At 45.2% G+C, this 18,255-nt stretch overlaps 1 protein-coding gene across 1 annotated transcript in view; it reads right to left on the reverse strand.

The window, feature by feature from the left end:
* LOC144511169 (A disintegrin and metalloproteinase with thrombospondin motifs 7-like) overlaps positions 1 to 18,255 on the reverse strand; it is a 200,445-nt gene that overhangs the window by 88,860 nt on the left and 93,330 nt on the right. Inside the window, exons 13-15 of the mRNA XM_078241199.1 lie at positions 17,259 to 17,392; positions 12,050 to 12,170; positions 3,749 to 3,993 (exon numbers count right to left, since the gene is read on the reverse strand). Of these exons, the coding sequence (XP_078097325.1) occupies positions 3,749 to 3,993; positions 12,050 to 12,170; positions 17,259 to 17,392 (500 nt within the window). The remainder of the gene's footprint in view (positions 1 to 3,748; positions 3,994 to 12,049; positions 12,171 to 17,258; positions 17,393 to 18,255) is intronic.

An 18,255-nucleotide genomic window follows, 5' to 3' on the forward strand; every position in this document is an offset into this window, starting at 1 on the left:
CAATAAGGCCATGGATGATCTTTTACCTCAACTCCCCTTCCACGCCCTATCTTCCTATCCGTTAGTGTCCAAAACAGACGCAAATCACTTTAGAGAATCCTAATCGATATGCTGAGTCCAAAAAAATACGTAGTCCATCATCTGCTCATCAACACTATCTGCCCTTGGCGCCTTACACTTCATCTGTTAACAGGTTGTACAGGCGAGGTTTATATTCCCTCCAGTGTTAAAGATTAAGGGGTTTTCGAACTGAGTTATTTAAGATGATTAAAAGAGTTGATGGAGTAGACAAAGAGAAAGTATTGTTGCTGGTAGGGGGAGTCCAGAATGAGGCGGAAAAACCTTAAAATTAGAACCAGGCTTCTCACAGGAGGTCAGGAAACACTTCCTCACTCAACAGGTAGTGAAAATCTCAAATTATCTCCCCCAAAGCTGCTCAGGGGGTGGGCGTCAATTGAAAAGATCAAAAGACAGATTGACAGAATTTTATTAGGCAGGAGATCAAGGAATAAGGCATGTAGAGTCATGATCTAATTGTGATGTGGAGATGCCGGCATTGGACTGGGATAGACACAGTAAGAAGTCTCACAACACCAGGTTAAAGTCCAACAGGTTTATTTGGGAGCACGAGCTTTCGGAGCACTACCCCACTCACCTGATGAAGGAGCAGCATTCCGAAAGCTCACCACATAAACCTGCTGGACTTTAACATGGTGTTGTGAGACTTCTTACATGAGCTAATTGAATAGCGCAACAGACTCAAAGAGCCGAAGGGCCTCCTTCTGTTCCTATGTCCCTTCAACAGCAGATCAGATAAGTTTAAAGTTTATTTATTATTGTCACAAGTTGGCTTACATTAACACTGCAATTAAATTATTGTGAAAATCCCCGTGTCGTCACACTCCAGCGCCTGTTCGGGTACACCGAGGGAGAATTTAGCATGGCCAATGCACCTAACCAGCACGTCTTTCGGACTCTGGGAGGAAACTGGAGCACCCGGAGGAAACCCACAGAGACAAGGGGAGAACGTGCAGACTCCACACAGACAGTGACTCAAGCCAGGAATCGAACCCAGACCTCTGGTGCTGTGAGGCAGCAGTGCTGACCACTGTGCATCTTGGAAGAAAAGATTATTGCAACTTTCTAATTAGTGCATTGTGGTGTTCAAAGGAACAATATGCATCTATAGTATGTTTTTAAGAACGATTATCTGTTAACTGTTGCCATTATAAATAGCTGTTCCCATATTTAGATGGTGATTGTCTATGTGAACCCGGTCACACTGCAGTGATAACCCTCACCAGGGCTGCTGTGACACCAGTGGCAGCGCAGTGTGATTTGGCAGCTTCCATTATCTTATAAACACAGGGAATTCTAATCGAAAAATTAAAAATGTATGATTTTAAAATGAGGGCTGAATTACAAACAGAGGGAATATCCCCCTGGCTTCTAGCAATACCTCATCCGAAAATGACATTTGGTCTTAACTTTCATTGTGGAATGCCAAGGAAATCTGAGTGTTAATATATTAAAAGTGTATCATGCACTCCTTCGCCAGGCTGACAGACACAGTCAACGCCTGCAGCTACACACTTCATCTACAATCGGAACGTCATGAGTTTCAGGGAGTGCAGATCCTTCTGACCGTAACTCCAACAGCCCTGCTGCAAGGCTCAGGGGATCTGCTTTTCCTTGATTCTCCATGAGCAATGTCACAGGGAAATCCACCGTGAGTTGCTCAAGTATTGGAAGCAGCCCAGTTTACTGCCATATCGACTGCAACGGCAACGTCAGCCATTTTTAGTCAAAGCCCATTTTAATCGTTTAATACTGAGATAAAGGCAAAATGCTGCGGATGTTGGAATCTGAAACAAAAACAGAAAATGCTGGAGGAACTCAGCAGGTCTGACTGCATGTGTGGAGAGAGAATGGAGCCAACGTTTCGAGTCTGTTTATTTATTAGTGTCATAAGTAGACTTACATTAACACTGCAATGAAGTTACAGTGAAAATCCCCTAATTGCCACATTTCGGCGCCTATTCGGGTACACTGAGGGAGAATTTAGCATGGCCAATGTACCCAACTAGTCTGTTTATTTATTAGTGTCATAAGTAGGCTTACATTAACACTGCAATGAAGTTACTGTGAAAATCGCCTAGTTGCCACGTTCCGGCACCTGTTCGGGTACACGGAGGGAGACTTTAGCATGGCCAATGCACTTAACCAGCACGCCTTTCTGACTGTGGGAGGAAACCGGAGCACCCAGGGGAAACCCACGCAGACATGGGGAGAATGTGCAGACTTCGCACAGACAGTGACCCAAGCCGGGAATCGAACCTGGGTCCCTGGCGCTCTGAGCCTGCAATGCTAACCACTGTGCCACAGATGCTGTCGGACTTGCTGTATTCCTCCAGCAATTTCTGTTTAATAATTTAATTCTGTTTGGCTGATTGCCACCTAATGATCGCTGCCAGCCGCACACATGTTTTCTTATACCTGGTGAGAACAGGGTCAGGTTTCGCTGTGATGGCCCACAGTCGAATAGCACATGGTATAGGCTCACACACAAAGTACGGACACTTGGTGTGCTGTTGAAGTCTGCCTGGCAGCCTTTGGAAAGGCAACCTCTTCTGGACAGCAACTCCTAACTTTAAGTTTTTAAGAAGTATAAAACTGACTGCAGTTTCAGTTAAGACATCGCGTTCTGATATTCTCATTTGAAAAGGAAATCCAACATCATTGTTTATCCGAGACTTCACCACAAGGTCTCTTCGCCTACATTCATGTTTCCTCATTATCAACAAAGACTTGGTCCTGTTTAATCTCCCAGACACACTGTTCCCAAAATCAGACCAAACATTCCCTCCCCCAAATCCCCTCACTCGCAGTCAACAAAACCACAAGGGCAAGACTCTGCGCTGCATGAAAGAAAAAGCAACTCACATTGCTAAATCTGACAAGAACATCTCAAAGACTTTCACATCCATTGAAATGTGGAATAATGACTCGCTGTTATGTAGGCGAAAAGAGCAATTGTTTAAAAGACAGAAGGTTCTCGTGTCCAGTGCACTTTAATGAGATAAATATTTTCTCTCTCTCTATTGTCTGTGCCTGGCCTCAAGTTTAATAAATAGTTTTATAAATATAGGCGCAGAGTCTAAAAACCAGGAAATTGTGCTCAGCTAACCTGAAACGCTAGTTCAACCCCAGCTGCAATACTGAGTCTAACTCTGCACTCCAGACATCAGGAAGGAAGTGAAAATTTTGGAGTGGGCACAAAAGAGGTTTACGAAAATGGTTTCACGGATGAAGGTTTAAGGTTGTGACAAGAGACTGGAGAAACTTGGATTGTCCTCCTGAGAGCAGTGAAGGCTAAGTAAAGTAAAACTAAAGTTTATTTATTAGTCACAAGTAGGCTTACATTAACGCTGCAATGAAGTTACTGTGAAAATCCCCCACTTGCTACACTCTGCCGCCTGCTCAGGTACACTGAGGGAGAATTTAGAATGGCCAATCCACCTAACCAGCACGTCTTTCGGACTGTGGAAGGAAACCGGAGCACACGATGGAAACCCACGCAGACACGGGGAGAACGTGCAGACTCTGCACAGACAGTGACCCAAGCTGGGAATTGAACCCGGGTCCCTGGCGCTGTGAGGCAGCAGTGTTAACCCACTATGCTGTCATGCCGCCCTAAAGAGGAAAGTTGGCATCAATGATCAAAGCCACGAAGGAAGTGCAGAATTACCTGAATCCACACCGGCTCCTTGGTGGGACCTGGTGATGTGAGGTTCTCCAGATTCCCATTTCTTTCGTAGGTGAAGGTTGTCCCAGCCACCTTGTAGTCCCCATTCCACTGGATTATCCAGCCACCATTTAAAAAATACTTCTCGGGATCATCACTCCGCAGAGCCAGAAAGTTTCCCGCTTCTGCAACCTCTTCGATTCGAATCTCACGGGCACCTTCGGGAATTAGCCCAATGTCTACATAACCTATGGGTAAGAACACAAATAGGTCAGGGTGCAGAGTTAATCTCCTCATTCACCTCAGAATCTTAGAATAAAATCATAGAATCCCACAGTGCAGAAGGCAGCAATTCGGCCCATCGAGTCTGGACTGACTACAATCCCACCCAGGCCCTAACCTCATAACCCTATGCACTTACCCAGTTAATCCCCCTGACACGAAGGGACAATTTAGCATGGTCAATCCACCCAACCCGCACATCTTTGGAGTGTGGGAGGAAATCGGAGCACCTGGAGGAAACCCACGCAGACACGGGGAGAATGCGCAACCTCCACACAGACAGTGACCCAAGCTGGGAATTGAACCGGGGTCCCTGGCGCTGTGAGGCAGCAGTGCTAACCACTGTGCCCCCCAAGTTGCAATGCTGGTTGGACATGGTCCTTGGAACCTTGAACAGCATCACAGAGTCAAACAGACCTCCCCACCAATAAACAAAATGTGCAAATACAATGAAAGACAAACTATTTTTTAACCATTGCCTCTGTGGTTCCTCCGTAGAGTTGTTCACAGCAGTATCCTGGAGATTAGTTTTCAATTCCCTGTAATCCTAGAAGATTGCCAATGCTACTTGCACTTCTCTGCATTATCCATGATGGTGAGGGCTGATCACATCTTCACCAATGTCCTTCCTCAACTCCAGTGGCACAGCGGGTTAGCACTGCTGCCTCACAGCGCCAGGGACCCGGGTTCAATTCCAGCCTCGGGTCACTGCTGTGTGGAGTCTGCAAGTTCTCCCCGGGTCTGTGTGGGTTTCCTCCGGGTGTTCCGGTTTCCCTCCCACAGTCCAAAGGTGTGTGGGTTGGGTGGATTGGCTATGCTAAACTGTCCCCGGGGGAATTAGCAGGGTAAATACGTGGGGCTACGGGGATAGGACCTGGGTGGGATTGTTGTCAGTGCAGCTTCGATGGGCCGAATGGCCTCCTTTTGCACTGTAGGGGTTCTATGATTCTAGTTATCAAAGTTTTGAATGTATCGAGCCAGCATTTGCTGCATCAGTAAGCAATTACTTGGGAACCAATCATTCATTCAACCAGGTTTTGTGTGTCCCTCCAACCCTGGCCTCTTGTGGATCATGATGTGGAGATGCCGGCGTTGGACTGGGGTAAACACAGTAAGAAGTTTAATAACACCAGGTGAAAGTCCAACAGGTTTATTTGGTAGCAAAAGCCACTAGCTTTCGGAGCCTTAAGCCCCTTCTTCAGGTGAGTGGGAATTCTGTTCACAAATAGGGCATATAAACTACAAACTCAATTTACAGAATAATGGTTGGAATGCGAATACTTACAGCTAATCCAGTCTTTAAGATACAAACAATGTGAGTGGAGAGAGCATTAATGCACTCACCTGAAGAAGGGGCTTAAGGCTCCGAAAGCTTGTGTGGCTTTTGCTACCAAATAAACCTGTTGGACTTTAACCTGTTGTTGTTAAACATCTTACCCTCTTGTGGATCCTCAGCATCCACTGCTTTATTGTTAGTGTCTTGTGGATGGCTAGCCCCCAAGTTCTGGAATTCCTTCCTGGAACCTTTCTGTCTCTGCCATTTTCCCCTTCATTAAAGATTTCCCTTCAGCCAATCCTTCAGTTACCCAGCCAACTGTCTCCTTCTTCAGTACAGTGTCAATGTTTGCTTGATCATGTTCCTGGGGATGTTTTATTCCATTAAATGTGCTGCAGAAATGCAAGTTGTTATTGATGTTGAAACCTTCACTTTTTTCAACCAATCAACCCATTCCCCAAACCCTCTTTGAATTTCATGGTGTATTTAAAGCAAATGATTTGGCGAAGCCTCATTTTACACCCTCAATGCAAAATGTACATATTTCCACATCATGTTCAATTTCCTCCCTGGACATAAGATGGTTCTATAAAATTTCCCAGTGCCAATGTCTGCTCTGGACATATCGGAGTGATATGCCACTGGCTAAGTAAACGCCTTCCTCATATTATGTAGGATTTAGTTATGTCCTGTGGCATTACAAAGGTAGAATCAAGACCGTGGCCAGGATCTTACAACCCCGCCATGGCATGCCCCCCGCCACCACCTTTACTTTGACAGGACCGTAATATCCCACCCTGTGTGAGTGCTTGTAAAATCCTGGCTCACGTGTGACCTTTGGGTGAAGCAGGATTGCACTGGAAGAGATAACTGTCCAAGGGTGCACAGAGGAAATTTAATCCTGATCTTAAAAAGGCACACATTCTGAATTTATTTTTATATTTCCATTATAGATTCCTATATTCACATTTATAATGGGAATTGTCTATGTAAACATGTCACGTTGCATTTCTACCCTCCTGCCAGTGGTGGTGTAATACTGCCCGTGCTGGGGGAGGAAAGGTGTAACTACAGTATGACAGATTGACACAGCCTGGGCCGTTCCCACCAGCGGGTCTTCCAGCCTCACTGAGAATCAATGGATTGAACCTTACTGAAACTTACAGGATACTGCGAGGCCTGGATAGAGTGGACGTGGAGAGGATGTTTCCACTAGTAGGAAAAACTAGAACCAGAGGGCACAACCTCAGGCTAAAGGGACGATCCTTTAAAACAGAGATGAGGAGGAATTTCTTCAGCCAGAGAGTGGTGAATCTGTGGAACTCTTTGCCGCAGAAGGCTGTGGAGGCCAGGTCATTGAGTGTCTTTAAGACAGAGATAGATAGGTTCTTGATTGATAAGGGGATCAGGGGTTATGGGGAAAAGGCAGGAGAATGGGGATGAGAAAAAAATCAGCCATGATTGAATGGCGGAGCGGACTTGGGCCGAGTGGCCTAATTCTGCTCCTATTTCTTATATTCTTATGATTTTTGGCTGCTTCATTGTTCCTGTGAAAATCTCCCTCAGAGAGTTCCGCCACAACGGAGCCTGAAAATCCTGGCCATGGTTTCCAATGATGAATATGGATGTAGTCATTTATAATAGAAAAAGTTGACAGGAAATGTGTACAGGTGTAATTTTTTAAATAAATGATGTAGGTAATTGTAAAATCAACAGAAACTCCAAAATTGTTCTTCAAGATTACATTGCGGATCTCAAACTATTTTTGTTGTGAATAGTAGTGCCAATGACAGAATCATGATCCAATATTGGAATTCTACTTCACGAGTGGAATAAAGGTGGTAAAAAAAAAATCTCCTGAGGGGGCAAGTCACTAACCAGAAAACACAGATACAAGGCAGTTAGCAGAAAAAATTGGCGGCACGGTGGCACAGTGGTTAGCACTGCTGCCTCGCAGCGCCAGGGGCCCGGGTTCAGTTCCGGCCTTGGGTCACTGTCTGTGTGGAGTTTGCACATTCTCCCCATGTCTGAGTGGGTTTTCTCCGGGTGCTTTGGTTTCCTCCCACACTCCGAGGATGTGCGGGTTAGGTGGATTGGCTGTGTTAAATAGCCCCTTAGTGTCAGGGGTCCAGCAGGGTAAATATGTGGGGTTCCGGGTTAGGGGCTAGGTGGGATTATGGTCGGTGCAGACTCGATGGGCTGAATAGCCTCCTTCTGCACTGTAGGAATTCTATGAATTGGGGATTCCAGAGAATTGTTTTTGGGTAATGAGTTGTTGTGATCTGGGGCCGGTTGCTTGAAAGCAGATTCATGAGTAACTATCAGAAGGGAATTGGATGAATGCTTGAAGGGGGATAAATTTGCAGGAATATGGGGCCAGAATGTGGGAATAGGGCGAATTTGATCATAATTCGATAACTCTTTCAAAGAGTCAGCATAGACATACTGACTGGCTTCCTTCTACGCTGTGATCCTATTATTCTGTGAGACGAGACGCTGCTCTTAAATATGTTGATTTAATTTCTCTGTAAAGTTATTAATCAAAACCAAATCACAAGTTTCATTGATTGCTGCTCGCTGGAATGTAACTTACATCAGCTGAGTGCTGACAGAGCTTAAGATGTTTCTGTCCTTTTGCAGAGCACTTGGAAGTTGAAGACATATTGTGGCCATATGTCAAATATATAATCGTTCTGAAATAGGACCCCAGCTCCTCTAGGCTTCAGATAGAGTGGAAGGGGTTTAATCGGGACAACTTGATTGAAAACAATCTGTCCCCATTAAACAACCCCGTCCCACCAAACAGTATTGGTCTGATGCTGCCAAATGTTTAAGTGACTACCCAGATTTTAAAATGGTACCATTTAGTTTTTACTGCTTTTCATTTCTCTTTCAAAATTCTAAACTGAGTTATTAATAATGTAAAGGTTCTGATCACCTTCTCCTCACGTGGGGTTGTTTTACCTTTTGGCACAATAAGAGAGGCCACACAAAAGTCATAAACTGTGAAGGATTTGAAAGGTTCAAACAACCTAAATACTAAATTTAGGATTCAGGTGTACTAGAATGCCCAACCTACATCCTCCAGTGTCTGGCTGTAAGTGATATTTTAAAGGTGTATTTAAATACTAACACGCATCCTAAATATCCAATAGATCTACGAAGACTTGACCTCAACCTTTGGAGACTGATATCAAGGAACATCCAGTCGGATATAAATGTCTCCTCTCCCACGATGTAGACTATTGCCTGCCAAGAACTTGTTGGAGAATTGGTCAGACTCACTTCATGTTGGACCTTACAACTGCATCAGGTTAACTCTAAGCTTGATCCCGATATGGCTGCAGGGATGTTCAACGCAGACAAGCTGATATTGATTCACGTTTGGAAATTGCTTGCTTGTTGAAACCAATTTTCATTCTGTTGTGACTAACTGAATTTTATTTAACGGTCACCACTCGGATAACAATTCAATAAAAGGGCTCCTGTGAAAATTGCCCGTATGGCATAGAAATTAATGAGAGCCGGAAGTATGCAAAGCTTAACACGCAATTATCTCTCCACCTGCTCTGCTGAAATGAAAAATTGGCAATTTCGTTCAGCATTAACTTCAAAATAGGCAAAGCGTTCAGTTCTTCCGAAACTAGACAAACGTAGGATCTAACTCAGAATAGTTACTAAAACAGAGGTGGCGGTTTTCGGGGACGGTGGGTGAAGGGGGGGGGGGGGGGGATGGGGGTGAGGGTGAGGTGGGTGGGGGAAGGAATTGAATTTCGAAAGTACTTTTTTCCCAATCATCAATGAGCAACACAAATGAGATCCATTTTTAAAAGATAATTGACACCCGCAAGCAGAACCATCCAACCAGCATTCTTAAACTTTTATATCGTTACAGTGAGCAAACACGGATTCTGGCACTGTAATTTCCCTTATTTGAAGTTGGAATTGAGGCACCTGCTGGGAATAGCAAGTAATTTAACTTTGCATCATTGTCATGCTGTACCTGACCCCCCTCCCACTATTGGCCAAAGGTGAAGATATGCTTTAAAGCATTGGGTGATGGAGTTTGTAAAGGCTTGCTCCGGTACCACTCACCATGATGTATCCAAAAAAAACCCAAACCTGCCGGTGTTGAGGCAGGCTCTGCCAAACCTACATTATTAGCCATGTTGGCATGGTGGTAGAGGAATGGGGCTTTCTGTTCAGAGCGAGATTTATGGCACAGTCCTCAGCAAACCCAAAGTGGGAATTATCACCGTGTTCCCGGCTATACCATTCAGAACGCACTGGAAACAGATGCAAATCAGGACAGTGAGGGTAAAATGCATCTTGGGTGACAGCATGATGCTATTGTGAATCAGAAATAAAAACGGAAAATGCTGGAAAGACTCAGTAGATCTGGCAGCACCTGTGGAGAGAGAGACAGACTTAATGTTGAGTCCAATATTGCTCTCCTTTCTCTACAGGTGCTGCCAGACCCGTTGAGGCTTTCCAGCATTCTCCGGCATTATTTCAGATTTCCAGCATCCGCAGTATTTTGCTTTAATTTTAGAGCGAATTAGCAGCGGGTTTTACATAGCACCAATTCATTATTCTCTGTTTTACTCTCCGTTAGCTCATGCTACCAAATAAACCTGTTGGACTTTAACCTGGTGTTTGTGAGACTACTTACTGTGCCTACCCCAGTCCAACGCCGGCAACTCCACATCATGGCTCTCTATCACCCCATTTATATTCCTATTTTACATCCTACCCAAGAAGATTTTCACCCGGATGTTCAATACCAGCCACGTGTCCCACCTTTCCTTGATAAATGTGCACATTCTGCTCTGTTATAATAGGCTTCATCAATAGGTCTCACTCAGGGGCTATCTAATTCCTTGATCAACCATTTCAGGATTCTCGAAATTCACCCCAAACCCAGAGAAAAACCAGATATATTTTAATTCATTCCAGGAGTGACGGAATGTTACTTATTTTGCAAATCATCCAAGCGCCAATTATATACCGAATTCCATCAGGGATGTTTTCCTGCTGTAATTCCCTCTGATACAATCCCCCACAGTCAGTCTTCACATTTGAATCAATAAACTGCAGGAGATGGAATTAGTTTCGGAAAATAATTAACTTCAATGGAGAAGAACTTTAGACAGAATGTAAATCATGCTGCAAATGTGCTGTTTCCTGTTTTACCATCATCCACACATTTCCCAAAGGTTGTAACAGGAACTAATATTCTCTTCCTGAGTTCCGCTGTGCTTTATCTCATGACTGCCTAACCTAACACAATGAGGAAACTAAGGCTGTCTGTTCCAGTTAGTCGCCGCTCTGGAAGACCGACCATCAGAACAACTGAATGCTTTTCGTTTTTGGTCCTCTATGATCACAGAAAGGGAAAAGAGGCCATTCAGTCCCTTGATCCCGTTCCACTATTCAATGATGTGGAGATGCCGGCGTTGGACTGGGGTAAACACAGTAAGAGTTTTAACAACTCCTGGTGTTGTTAAAACTCTTACTCCACTATTCAATACCATGGCTGATCTTTATTGTAACTCTTTCCACCTGCCTTGGCTCCATGACCTATGCAACTCCTTGCCTAGCAACTTCAGATTTCAAATTATTCATTGGTCTCCAGCATTGATAGCTTTGTGTGGGAGAGAATTCCACACATCACTCTCTGAATGAACAGGGGGTTTCCTAAATTCTCTCCGGCGTGGCCCAGCTTAAGGTCATGACCCTTTGTCCGAGATTCCTTCACCATCAGGAAATCTCCATCTACCCAATCAATCCCAGTCCAAATTGCTAAAACTCTTAACTAAGTCACACTTTAACCTTACATTCCAGCAACTACTGGCCTAGTGTGTAATTTCTCCAGCCGATAACATTCTACTAATCTGACTGGTGCATGGTTGTGAGTGTAGATGGAAATCAGAGAGATGGTTAATCTAGCCTGTCCCTTTAAAGCCACAATCAGCGACTCCCTATGAGGAAGAGGTTGAAACATGGAGTTAAGAAGGTCAATGGTGTGTGCCAGACCCATGAATGGATGTCACTGAGATTCAACACAATATTGAGAATGGATTCTGTCACGTTTGGAAAATTAAATATCCAAAACATTGCTGCCCGTACCCCAATTTACACCAATCCTGTTCACCCATCACCTGCAGTGCTTGCTGGCTTACACTGACTCCCGATCCTCGAATGCTTCAATTGAGAAAATCTCATTCTTGTGTTCAAATTCCTCAATGTCCTCACACCTCCCGAATCTCTAACCTACTCCAGCCCCGACAGATACCAGCATCGCGCCAGCTGTGGCCTCCTGAGCGTCCCTCACTTCCTTCGCCCCATTACTGGCAGCCGTGCATTCAGTCATCTGGGACCAAACTCTGGAATTCCCTCCCTAAACCTCTCCACCTCTCTCTCTCCTTTAAGATGCTCCTTAAAAGCATTTGATCACCTGTTCTAATATCTCCTCCCGTAGCTGAGTGACAAATGTTTGGGGATGGGGGGGGGAAATTTTCTGGTTTCTTGTGGCAGGAGGCGGCATTCTGTTCACCGGTGACGGGAGCTTCAGGTCCAGCCGCTGGGGCGTGGGGGGGGGGGGGGGGGGGGTGCACTGCCGGCGGGACCAGAAGAGCCCATCAGTGTGTACAGCCAGAAAATTCCGGCCTTTATCAGATTACATCCGGGATGGGAAAGGCACTATATAACCACGAGTTAGTGTTAAAAGCACAGAACAATCTTACCCAGCCCTTCAGTTTTATCAAATGTCTTCTTCACTGTCTCACACGTGGATCCATTTCCCTGACAAACTCCACAGCGATCCTCCAGTGCATTGGAATCAATTTCATAATCACAACCTACATTCTGTAACAGAAAATCCAAGTTACCATTTGTCCTGGGGGTACTTCAGATTATGGAGTTTTCTTTTGGCAAGCCTTTTCATTCTAAAAAAAACAACTCATTTTCTTGCTCTTGTGTTAAATCAGCTTTAATTAACTCTGCCCCCAACCATTTGATCTTATTGAGTCTTATAACTCGACTTTATCATTTACAATTAATTCGTTTAAATATTAATTCCTTCCCATTGAAAATAATTCTACACACTGAGAATTGAGATGCAGATTTTAACTCTTTTCACCAATCATACTATGCGATACTTTAACAGCTCTCTGTCACTCACCAACTGCAATCCTTGATCAAGTATCCTGTTTTAATTAAATTCTAAAGAGACAGAATCAACTGAGTGATCGATTGACTGAAGTCACTCGACTAAACGCAGCACGGAATCATCATTTCATCATTGTCACTGGGTTAAAATCCTGGAATTCCCTCTGTAATGGTGGCAGAGTGTTTAGCACTGCTGCCTCACAGCGCCAGAGACCCAGGTTCAATTCCGGCCTCGGCTCACTGACTGTGTGGACTTCACACATTCTCCCAGTGTCTGCGTGGGTTTCCTCCGGGTGCTCCAGTTTCCTCCCACACTCCAAAGATGTGCGAGTTAAGTTGATTGGCCATGCTAGATTGCCTTTAGTGTCAGGGGGATGAGGAGGGTAAATATGTGGGGTTACGGGGATGGGGCCTGAGTGGGATTGTTGTCGGTGCAAGCTCGATGGGGCAAATGGCCTCCCTCTGCACTGTAAATTCTATGAACAGCATTGTGGGCAGCACAGTAACACAGTGGTTAGCATTGCTGCTTCACAGCGCCAGGGACCTGGGTTCAATTCCCGGCTTAGGTCACTGATCTGAGCGGAGTTTGCATGTTCTCCCCATGTCTGCGTGGGTTTCCTCCGGGTGTTCCGGTTTCCTCCCACATTCTGAAAGACGTGCTGGTTAGGTGCATTGACCTGAACAGGCGCCGGACTGTGGCGACTAGGGGAATTTCACAGTAACTTCATTGCAGTGTTAATGTAAGCCTTACCTGTGACTAATAAATAAACTTCACAACTTTTACTTTACTTTTTCTGTGGGTGTATCTACATTGGGCTACATTCACGACCTTTTGTAGTTCCTTGCGGTCTTGGGCAGAGCAGGAGCCATACCAAGCTGTGATACAACCAGAAAGAATGCTTTCTATGGTGCACCTGTAAAAGTTGGTGAGAGTCGTAGCTGACATGCCAAATTTCCTTAGTCTTATGAGAAAGTAGAGGCGTGGGTGGGCTTTCTTAACTATAGTGTTGGCAGGGGGGGGGGACCAGGACAGGTTGTTGGTGACCTGGATACCTAAAAACGTGAAACTCTCGACCCTTTCTACTTCGTACTACGTACTTCGTACTTTCTACTGATCCTGGGGCAGGACCGCGTTGACCCACTCAATACTGGCCTTCTCCAAAGGAGACAAGTCAAGCCTATTATTTGTTCTCTAGGCAGCAGAGGAGAACCCTGTTTCCTGTAATAGATATTGCCCCAGATCCTGATAAAGACACACCAGATACAGGATTGGGGTTATTCATAGTGGATGTGAAATGGTGCCCCTTAAGCTATATAACCAGTGGCTTCCCTCTAATGGAGGGAGAGATACCGAGGGTGGACTACTGCTAATCACCTATCCACCTATTACACATGAAGGAACACCATTTCACTTTTCTCACAGTTAAGTGAAGGACTTCAGTATGGTACATCTAGCTTCTATTTTATTGGGCGGCACGGTGGCACAGTGGTTAGCACGGCCCCCTCACAGCGCCAGGGACCCAGGTTCAATTTGGCCTTGGGTCACTGTCTGTGCGGAGTCTGCACGCTCTCCCCGTGTCTGTGTGGGTTTCCTCCGGGTGCTCCGGTTTCCTCCCACAGTCCGGAAGACGTGCCGGTTAGGTGCTAAATTCTCCCTCAGTGTACCCGAACAGGTGCCAGAGTGTGGCAACTAGGGGATTTTCACAGTAACTTCATTAATGTAAGCCTACTTGTGACACTAATAAATAAACTTAAACCTCTAATCGGACCTGTCCCTTTAAGGCAACTGTTGAGGTACTGTCATGGGAAAATGATTTAAAATTTGACAAATGCACTTAATTAAAGAATGTCTGTAAACCACGAGGGTCATTTAGAGGTCAGCCGTTAGTTGCTCGCAAACTTTTTGTTCCAGGTCAATGATTGCCTTAATTTCTCCTCAAGACACTCTGAGTAATAACTTCTGGGGTTCCACGGGTGTGCGTTAAATACCAAGGAGCTTCAGTTATGTGGAAAAGATGCACAACAGGCAAGACGTGAGCTGGGTTACTTGACTTAAAAGTTATCTTTTCCTGGATAATTGTCTGAGTAGATAACAGCTCAATGTTAAAGATTGGGGTCAATTTGAACCAATAATTCACGAGGGTAACCTTGTCCAGATTTCTGGAATGGCTTAAACGCAAAAATAAACACCTAAATCTTGGTGCCTGGGTCTGTTAAATTGGTCAGAAAATGAGTGAATCAAAGGGAGTGTAAAATGCAAAAACAAACAGATCTCTTACAAAAATGCAATCAGTGCGCCTAATCTCCACAATAATGAACGGCAGTACATTTGGAATCAGGCACTGATGATCGCTACAGTGTAAGTACGCTCAGAATTGCATTATCACAGCAATGGCCCTTTATCTGGTTGCACAAATTGTCATAACAAGGCAGCGGTGAGCGTTCCAGTTCAATTATTCCATTCATGCTCTGTTTTGATTCCCTTTGTGCTATTGATATGATCCACTTTGTAAATCTCTACAGCAATTATTGCAAAGTATCGCTTAATTTGCGGCCAGAACAGCATGAAAGAGCTTTCTCACTCCAGCGAGCTGCAGACAGCAACGGTTATCTGTCTGGATTCTGGATGGCGCATCTGACCCGTAAAGATCTAAATGGCAAGTGTCAGTGAAGTAACCGGACAATGGACCCAATCTTCAGCTTAAACGAGTTTCTTACAAGAGAGCTCTTTCTCACAGAGTCGCGGCCGTTATCTCTTCTGCACATTGCTCCAACTCAAAAGGAAATTTCAACCTCTGGAACAGAGTCCCTGGGGATTTCAGTTCCATTAGTCCCTGACTCACCAGCACAACTGGGCATCACTCCAATTGCAAAGCATTCCAGAAAATATTGCCGCAGGGTCCTTCGCCATGGGAATCCTGATTAACACCCAGCCGGCATCTTGGGTGTGAAACCAGTCTTTAATTTTTGAGGGAATCAGGTGAAACAGACACCCGAGAATGGCGGGACTGACGTGTGAGGAGAGGTTGATTAGGTTAGGATTGTTTTTGCTGGAGTTCAGACGAATGAAGGGGGTGGGGATTTCATAGAGACTTATCAAATTCTAACAGGACTGGACAGGGTAGATGCAGGGAGGATGTTCCCGATGGTGGGGGTGTCCAGAAGCAGGGGTCACAGTCTGAGGATTCAGGGTAGACCATTTAGGACGGAGATGAGGAGACATTTCTTCACCCAAAGAGTGGTGAGCCTGTGGAATTCATTACCACAGGAAGTAGTTGATGCCAAAACTTTGAATGTATTCAAGAGGCGGCTGGATATAGCACTTGGGGCAAATGGGATCAAAGGTTATGGGGAGAAAGCAGGATTAGGCTATTGAGTTGGATGATCAGCCATGATCGTAATGAATGGCGGAACAGGCTCAATGGGCCAAATGGCCTCCTCCTGCTCCTATCTTCTATGTTTCTGTGTTTACCTTCTCTCCCCCTCCACCAAATTTTCCATGCCCATTTTCACCTCTCGTCAAAGAATAATTTTGCCCACAAAAATGACCCATCCAGACTGGAAACGTTGGTTCTATTCTCTCTCCACAGATACTGTCAGACCTGCTGAGATTTTCCAGCATTTTCTGTTTTTGTTTCAGATTCCAGCATCTGCAGTATTTTGCCTTTATCTTAATAATTTCACCCACTTTGTGTCTAATTGAGATCAGCTCGATTGGCACCCGTCTGTCCCAGACAAGTTGAACATGTCATACAAGCATGGCACACTTGGCACAATGACACTGCTATGTAGACAAAGGTTGGGCATCACCTGCTGAACCCTCATTATGGAGCCCATATTGGCATTTTCATTCGATGCTTTGGCACTTTGAGGCTTTCTGAGCTCGATCAACATTGTAAGATCTGCAACCTCGCTACTGGGGCCTCCGACTGTAATTTATTGCTCAATACCCAAACATACATGGAAGGTTTCTTCCCATTTCCCATGGTGAACTGGTGCGGCAACAATAATCTCTCCCTCAATGTCAACAAAATGAAGGAGATTGTCATCGACTTCAGGAACATGCCCCTGTCTACATCAATGGGGACGAAGTAGAAACGGTCGAGAGCTTCAAGTTTTTAGGTGTCCAGATCACCAACAGCCTGTCCTGGTCCCCCCATACTGACACTTCATTAAGAAAGCCCATCAACGCCTCTACGTTCTCAGAAGACTAAGGAAATTTGGCATGTCAGCTACAACTCTGACCAACTTTTACAGACGCACCATAGAAAGCATTCTTTCTGGTTGGATCACAGCTTGGTATGGGCTCCTGCTCTGCCCAAGACCACAAGGAACTTCAAAAGGTCATGAATGTAGCCCAATCCATCACGCAAACCAGCCTCCCACCCATTGACTCTGTCTACACTTCCCGCTGCCTTGGCAAAGCAGCCAGCATAATTAAGGATCCCACATACCCCGGACATTCTCTCTTCCACCTTCTTCCTTCGGGAAAAAGATACAAAAATCTGAGGTCACATACCAACTGACTCAAGAACAGCTTCTTCCCTGCTGCCGTCAAACCTTTGAATGGACTTACCTTGCATTAAGTTGATCTTCCTCTACACCCTAGCTATGACTGTAAAACTACATTCTGCACTCTCTCGTTTCCTTCTCTATGAACAGTATGTTTTGTCTGTATAGCGCGCAAGAAACAATACTTTTCACTGCATGTTAATACATGTGACAATAATAAATCAAATCAAATCAAAATAATTTCCCTCCTTTTTGTTTTCAATCACTCAGTACCTTGCAGATGCCATTGATACACATGTCCCTGCTGGCATTTCCCTCAAAGCATGGCGTTCCATCAATCACAGCATCCAACATCTTCTCTGAAAAGTAACCGTCTGCAGGGCGGCAGTGCAGCTCACAGGGGTTAACTGAGGGCAAGACACCATGGGAGAAATCAGTTTAAAGTTTATTTATTAGTGTCACAAGTAGGCTTACATTAACACTGCAATGAAGTTACTGTGAAAATCCCCTAGTCGCCACACTCCGGCGCCTGTTCGGGTTACACTGAGGGAGAATTTAGCACGACCAATGCACCTAACCAGCACGTCTCTCGGACTCTGGGAGGAAACAGGAGCACCCGGAGGAAACCCACGCAGACATGGGGAGAATGTGCAGACTCCACACAGACAGCGACTCAAGCTGGGAATCAAACCCGGGTCCCTGGCGCTGTGAGGCAGCGGTGCTAACCACTGTGCCACCGTGCTGCCCCAACTAGGTCAGCATAGGTCAATTTAGACAAAATCCCAGTCTTCATGCAGATTCTAATCGTAAACTGCAGCTTGTTTGTATTGTTAAATCATGTTGTTTCGCTTTGGACACGACTATCTTTCCTTTCTGTGGGAAATTGCGAAATTAAAAGCCCAAGTTTTGCATCTAAAGCTTTGTCGAACTTGCACAGAATTTTAGTTAGAGCATACTACGGAGTTCCTTGTTAGTAAAGTGGCTCGCATCCGCGCCAGTCACTCAGGAGACCTGGGTTCAATTCCCTGACAGGGAGCTGAGGAGGAGTTCAGAGTTGCGTTGAGTCATCGAGGTGTGCTGTTTTAGGGCGGCATGGTAGCACAGTAGTTAGCACTGCTGCCTCTCAGCGCCAGGGACCCAGGTTCAATTCCGACCTCGGGTCACTGTCCGTGTGGAGTTTGCACATTCTCCCTGCGTGGGTTTCCTCCGGGTGCTCCGGTTTCCTCCCTCAGTCCAAAGATGTGCCAGTTAGCTGGATTGGCCATGCTAA

Source organism: Mustelus asterias, chromosome 24 (assembly GCF_964213995.1).
Source record: "Mustelus asterias chromosome 24, sMusAst1.hap1.1, whole genome shotgun sequence".
In the NCBI taxonomy this organism is placed as follows: domain Eukaryota; kingdom Metazoa; phylum Chordata; class Chondrichthyes; order Carcharhiniformes; family Triakidae; genus Mustelus; species Mustelus asterias.